We start from the raw sequence: 7,044 nt of genomic DNA on the forward strand, positions 1-7,044 counted from the left end.
TCAATCTGTTTCTTCACTTTCTTCGCATTACGAGCTTATATTCTTGCTTAGCTTATAGCTTGTGTTTTCTTTTCTTAGATACCCGGCTTCACTTGAATTTTATCTTGGAAGCTTTTAGTTCCATAAATCATAAGCAAATGAGTAATTTTTATAAATTTGTTAGCGGCCTATTCACTCCACGCGTCTAGTCGATACCTTTAATCCATCAATGCACCACTACTAGGGAAAAGCCTATACACAGAAAGTTACTAGTAGCGAGGGTTAAAAACCCTCGCTACTGCTACTTACCAGTAGCGCAGGTTTTTAAACCTCGCTACTACTAAGTTGATAGCAGCAGCGCGGGTTTTAACCCTCGCTACTACTAAGCGGTCTCTACCGTGCCCCCCGGGACATGCCATATTAGTAGCGCGGGTTTTTAAAACCTCGCTACTACTAAGTTTGCTAGTAGCGAGAGGGTAAAAAACTGCGCTACTACTAAAGGTCCCATTTTCTAACTCTACCCCCCCCCCCATCGCCTTTTCAGTTAAAAAAAAAGAAAATGATGAAAATGTTAAAAAAAATAAAATAAAATAAGTTTCCCATGTGATATGTGGTCTAGTTGTTGGGAAAATTTGCAAATATGAATTTCGACTTTATTTGCAAAATCTCTCGAGAATTTGTAAAAATGGGCATAACTTTTTCATACTAACTCGGATGAAAAAGTTTTTTATATGAAAAATCATCTACTCGAAAAGTTACATCCAAATTTAACCGGGGAAACCCCGTTAAACATTTTCAAAATCCTCAAAAAGCTAAAAGAAAAAAGTTACGGGGCTTTTAAGATCTAGAGTGGGAAAAATCAAAAAAAATTCAAACTATGTGGTTAAACTGTGGTCAAACAATGGTCAAACTAATTATTCTAGAATATTAGTGTTACTAATAATTGTTTTAGTTTTTTTGAATTTTGGTCAAATCTGGTCAAACTATGGCCAAACTGTGGTCAAACTGTGGTCAAACTAATTATTCAAGAAATATTAGTGTTACTAATTTTTTAGAACAATAGTTTCAAACTCAAATAGTGAAATGTGTGACTTCATGCTCAAGCTAAATTCCTGAGGTTAATAGGATTGACATCTTACTATTGTGAGGAAAACAACAAGTGCAGACTTGGAAACGAGGGAGAATAGACACGGGAGTTAAGCGTGCTCAGGCTGGAGTAGTGAGAGGATGGGTGACCGTCCGGGAAGTTAGATGATTTGGAATGATGAGGGGTGATTAGAGATTAAATTGAGCAGCGATGAGGGGTGATTAGAGATTTGAGGTTAAAATAATTCAGAAATTTGAAAAATAGGGAAAAAATCAAAATATTTTTTCGAAAAAATTCAAAAATAAAACCCGCGCTGATAGTAGTAGCGCGAGTTTTTACCCACGCTACTACTAAAGGACGTAGTAGTAGCGCGGGTGGCACCCGCGCTACTGCTATAAGTTAGCTGTAGCGCCTTATTAGTAGCGCCGGCCCCCGCGCTGCTAATAGGCCCAAAACCCGCGCTGCTGCTAGGCTTTTCCCTAGTAGTGCACCCCCTCACCCGTCTGCCAACATATGACATACACATACGACAAGCCATAGTCTTGAGATTTTGAATCTTGACCAATTTAGTCTCAACTTTGCTTTGATCGCCAATTTGAGTAACCTCCCGCCATGATTACATCCAAAGAAGAAGAAATAAGGAAGCAAAGAAGAAGCAAATTAATTAAGCTCGAACTAGTATAGGGTATTGAATTGTACAGTAATCTGGAAAATAAAACTTAGTACCTTTTTTATGATCTCCTTCCAGCTTCTTGCTTGTTGATTTGAAAAGGCTTCTTGATTGTCACTCGGTAACCAAATAACCTAACCGTCACTTTTCTCACCTCGTAGTCGTAGCCACACGACCTTGATAACTCTCTAGACCTTGTAACGGGCTTCGATACCCGTCGATGCTCTTCGTGATAGTGTGGCCTCACAAAACCACAGGGGAAGTCGAAAGGGTGAGAAAAATTACCAAGATTTAGTGGCTTGTGTAACACCAGGTCTGCTAAAAGTTTTGAACCTTATGCCAAAAAGGGAAAAAAAGTAGAAGATACATTTTAAGCTGACACAGTTGCCCACCTCCACGGCTCCACCTCCGGCTCCCTCATTCGGGAGGGACAATGCCAGCACTGACTCCCTCACCCTGAAGTACAGATCACCGCTAGATATTTGTGGTTTTGTTAAGGATATTTTGGAGTTCCATGCCCCGCCCCACCCCACCCCACCCCACCCCAAGCTTTTGAACAAACCCATGCGGCAGCAGAATAAAACTCGGCGTGAAAGATCCCTCTCGTCTCCCTGTCATGGCGTATATAAAATAGCCCCATCGCCCTCCACATGCTCCTCTTCCATTGCTTGCTTGCTCCTCTGTTCTCTTCTCCTTGCATTATTATTTCCCTCCATCTCCTTCCTCGCATCCAGCCGCAACTCTCCCCCTCCTTTGACTTGCTTCCAAGAAAGCCGATCGCCATGCGCGTGCAGTGCGACGTCTGCGGCCTCGAGCCGGCCGCCGTGCTCTGCTGCGCCGACGAGGCCGCGCTCTGCTCCCCCTGCAACCGCCGCGTCCACCGCGCCAACAAGCTCGCCGGCAAGCACCGCCGCCTCACCCTCCTCCAGCCCTCCCCGGCCGCCAACGACGCCGCCGCGCCGCTCTGCGACGTCTGCAAGGTGCGTGCGGTGCCTGCGCTCCATGTCCGTCCGATGCTGCGACACTGAGCTGAGCTGAGTTGAGCTGACGGTGTCTGTTTGCTGGATTGTTTGCAGGAGCGGAGGGGGCTCGTGTTCTGCGTGGAGGACCGGGCGATCCTGTGCGCCGACTGCGACGAGCCCATTCACAGCGCCAACGAGCTCACGGCCAAGCACAGCCGCTTCCTCCTCGTCGGTGCCAAGCTCTCCGCCGACCCCGTGGACCAGGAGATCCCCTCCCCGGACGGGAGCTCCGTCGAGCAGGACGACTGCTCGGCCTCGGCCGCCGAGGAAGCCCCTGCAGTTCATGACGCCAGCCACGCCGGAGGAGGAGGAGGAGGAAGCAGCATCTCAGACTACCTCACCAACATCTGCCCCGGCTGGCAAGTCGACGAACTCCTCTTCGACGACGCCGCCTTCGTCGCCGTAAGTCGCCGACCGTCTCTTTACCCGGTTCTGTCCACCGCAGCGTACGTGCGAAAACTAAACGCCAAAACCTTTGCACTTGGGCAGAAGCAGAAGGGGCGCGACGAGCAGGTGCCGTTCCTGGACGCCGACCTGTTCGACGTGGTCGCCGCCGAGCGTCCGGGGAAGCGCGGCGCGTGGGCGCCCCACGTGCCGCATACGCCGGTTCCGGCCTGGGGCCTGCAGGAGTTTCCGGCCGCTTTGGTGGCCCCGGCGGCGGCGGCGAAGGCCAAGCAGGGGCACGTGCGGGAGTGGTACCACAGCGACAGCGACAGCGACGTGTTCGCCGTGCCGGAGATCACGTCGCCGCCGGCCAAGCGGGCGCGGCCGTCGTCGTTCTGGTGCCTGTGAACCAGCTAGCGCGGCGGCCAACCACCCACGCCGCCGCAGCAACCGGGCGAGCTACGTACCCGTGACTCGATCGATCCATCACTAGTGTAATCTTTGCTCGTTGTAGCTTGGTGTGACCGAAGTAGTACCGAACTCTAGTAGCGCATCTATGGTAGTAGAGTACGCTGTTTTATGCATATAAGAATGAGATGTTGCTGTCGTATCATAAATAAGTAGCGAACGAATCGTGATCTCCTTCAACTCTTCAACTCTATCAGACATTCAGACCTGAAAACTAAATTGCACGCATCTCCAAGCAAGTAATGTGTATAGGACTGCATTTTCGAGAGAAAAAGTAATGTATGCTTCTGTTCTACTCCCTCCGTAACTTTAAAAATAATAAAGCCTTGTAAAGAGCTCGTCGATGTAGCATAGTCGCACTTTTATATAGAAGAAGCCCATCCGGTTGATATCTCGGAAATCCAGTTGATATCACGGAAATTCACTCTTGATGGGAGTCGAACCCCAGTCTACAAGGTAACGCCACTGCGTCCTTGCCACTGAACTACAACTCAGTCCTCACTCCTTCTGTAACTTAACATAAGACATTTTTTTGACACTATCACCGAGGAAGTTTCTATCAAAATTTGGAAACTAACTGGGTTACTTTAGAACATTGCTGATTTTCTAGATTTAATAACATCAATTTGATAGAATGGTTGACTGGTGAGCTTGCATCGTGTACCCTCGTGTTAGAGCAGACAACAATTGTTTGTCAAAACTAAAACTGAAACCTAAGGTTATTAGTATTTTTTTAGGTAGTTAGGTTAAGCGTGTGCGCGCGTGTGTTGTAATGGCGTACTATGAAATACTCTCTCCGTCCCAAATAAGTGTCTCAAACTTAGTACAACTTTATATTAGAGTTAGTACAAAATTGAGACACTTATTTTGAGACGGAGGGAGTAGTTGATTCACTCCTTCCATGTATAGCTAACTTATGGGGGCAAGTCGATCTCGACCGAAGGGGTCCAGGGGACCCACAATCGAGCCCGACGCGCCCCAGGCTTGTGAGCCTAGGGTGGCCCCCTCTGGCACTTTTTTGCTCAAGTATTTTTTATTTATTTCAAAATAAATCTCTGTAAAGTTTTGTCCAATTCTGAAAACTTATTTCTGCACAAAAACAACACCAATGTAGTTTTGCTGAAAACATCGTCGATCTGGATTAGTTTCATTCGATCATGCAAATGAGAGGCCAAAACAAAAGCAAAAGTATTTGGAAAAGTAGATACGTTGGAGACGTATCACTAATCGACACATTTCCAACTTTACTTGAGGAACAAGTAAGGCTGACTCCTCAGTTAAAAAATGTCTCTCACAGCCCACAAGATCAACGTCTCTGGCTGGCAAGAAATATTTTGGAGCACAAAAAGATTTCTCTCAACTCTCATAGATTTCGACTAAGCATCACAACAGACATAAGTCTCGAAATATTTACACCCCTCTTAGTAATACAGTGGTCCTATGACTCAAATAAGAGAAAGAACAACGCAACAACTGTTTCGTCTTCAATCTTCTCGACTGCAATCATTTCTTCTCGGACACCATGGATACCAGTTGCTTCACTTCAGCAATATTTTTAGGGGTCAACTTTGTTACGCAATCTTCTTGGTATAGTTTCTTCTCGAAACATATCTCTCTTCTCTGCAACGCAGATAAGTCTTAGTGAATTTTATATCTATCTTCTTGTCGGAATATAGCATTCTTCTCCATATGTCAGGGACTATTTCTCTCTGTGTGCACTACGAAACAAATCAGTCCCATACTATTTCTGACAACAATCCCCAAATCTCAAGGGAGCAAGACATTGCATTAACATGAGCTACAAAATATTTTGAATTTTCAAACTGGAGAGAAAAATAAGATGACATCAACTTTTGTTCTCTAGTGCATGCACGCATTTGCATGTGGGGGAGAAGGTCGGAGGAACCATTTTATGCTCCGCTAATTTCCCTGATGGTAACTTTTGTACCACATGCATGATAAATCACATAGCCTAGTCATGATAACTTTTGACCCCCAAAAAAGTCGTCAGGGTATATCAACATGGAATCCAGTTTTAAAGGTCCACCGTGTTTATTTTTTATGTGAAAATGAATATTCAGTCGGGCCGACGATTTTAGATACAAAATATTTTGAATTTTCGAAATAGAAAAAATCTAGGATGACATTAATCTTTTGTCCACGAGTGCATGCATGTATGTAATTAGAAGAAGTGCACGTGAGAAGAACTGGGGTTATTCTAATGTATGCATGCATGTATCAACGGTTAAAAGAAAGGATGAAAGCGTGCATTAGTTACGCTGGAAAACAAAAGAGATAAATGCGCTGGTGGTACATGAAGTTGCACAACGTGTGCAGTTTGGTATCACAAGTTGAAAAATACAGAAAACTAGTGTCGGAACTTGTCTCAAGGTGCATATACGATTCATTCTCGTATGTAGCTATGTAGGCCGCTTCTGTGGCATGACATGGTGGCGCCAGGCCGGCCATCAGTGACGAGGTGGAGTGGTTGATGCTTTAAGGCAACAATCAGTGCGTAACGTTCCCGAAACCCTAACACCCTCGCGGCGATTAGGGCTAGGCGATCTTGACGGCGGCCGCAGATCTCTCCTGCGGGCCACCCACGTGCTCCCGGCGACGATCACAACATCCGGCGCGGGCAAGGAGAAGCAAGACGGCAGTGCCCTCTCCCCTCGCTCGGCTCGGGCGCAGATGGAGGCAGCGCTCGGTAGACTCGACATCTCCGAGGAAGAGGCAACGCCTCTGGTGATGGATGACAAGGACGACAGTGCAGCACCGAAGTGGCTTCTGGGGGGCAAGGTTCTGTATCGCAATCTCTTCCACATCCAGACAATCTCCAACGCCTTACGTCCAGCTTGGGGCAACCCAAGAGGCCTGGCGATCAGTCCGTTGGGGGAGAACATGTTCGTCACGGAGTTTGAGACTAAGCGAGATCGGGATCGTGTCTGGGAGGGATCCCCCTGGCACATCAGCAAACACGCGGTCATCTTGGAGGACTTTCAAGCGCACATGCAGCCATAGGAGCTGAAATTTGACAAGTTGCCGATCTGGGTTAGGGTTGTAAACCTGCCCTACAATCTGAAGAACGAAACGAGGGGTCTGGCGATAGCAAGACAGATCGATAAGGAAGCTTCTAACGTGCAGATTGATCCTGTTGGGGGTTTCCTTCGAGCACGAGTCACCATCGATGTTCACAAACCCCTTCGCAGATGGATCCTAATTGCTTCGGCCAAGAGGAACAGGAGAGAATGCTATGACATCGAATATGAATATATCCCGCACTTCTGTTTCTCTTGCGGCCGCCTGGGACACTCTGATCTGTTTTGCCCTACACCGGAAACCAGGGACGAGAAGGGGGATCTACCCTTCAAGTCTAGCTTACGGGCACCGGAAGATAGGAAGAAATCCAATTCTGGGGAAGCCTCTTCGAAGGA

General features: G+C 47.0%; 1 protein-coding gene across 1 annotated transcript; it reads left to right on the top strand.

Moving 5' to 3' along the window:
• Positions 1-2,354: 2,354 nt before the first annotated feature.
• Positions 2,355-3,905, top strand: LOC123157956 (B-box zinc finger protein 20). Its single transcript, XM_044576124.1, has 3 exons — positions 2,355-2,716; positions 2,813-3,160; positions 3,248-3,905. The coding sequence occupies exons 1-3, from the start codon at positions 2,387-2,389 to the stop codon at positions 3,548-3,550; spliced, it is 981 nt and encodes a 326-aa protein (XP_044432059.1). The 5' UTR covers positions 2,355-2,386; the 3' UTR covers positions 3,551-3,905.
• Positions 3,906-7,044: the final 3,139 nt, after the last annotated feature.

The sequence above is a fragment of the Triticum aestivum genome, chromosome 7B (assembly GCF_018294505.1).
Source record: "Triticum aestivum cultivar Chinese Spring chromosome 7B, IWGSC CS RefSeq v2.1, whole genome shotgun sequence".
Taxonomy (NCBI): Eukaryota; Viridiplantae; Streptophyta; class Magnoliopsida; order Poales; family Poaceae; genus Triticum; species Triticum aestivum.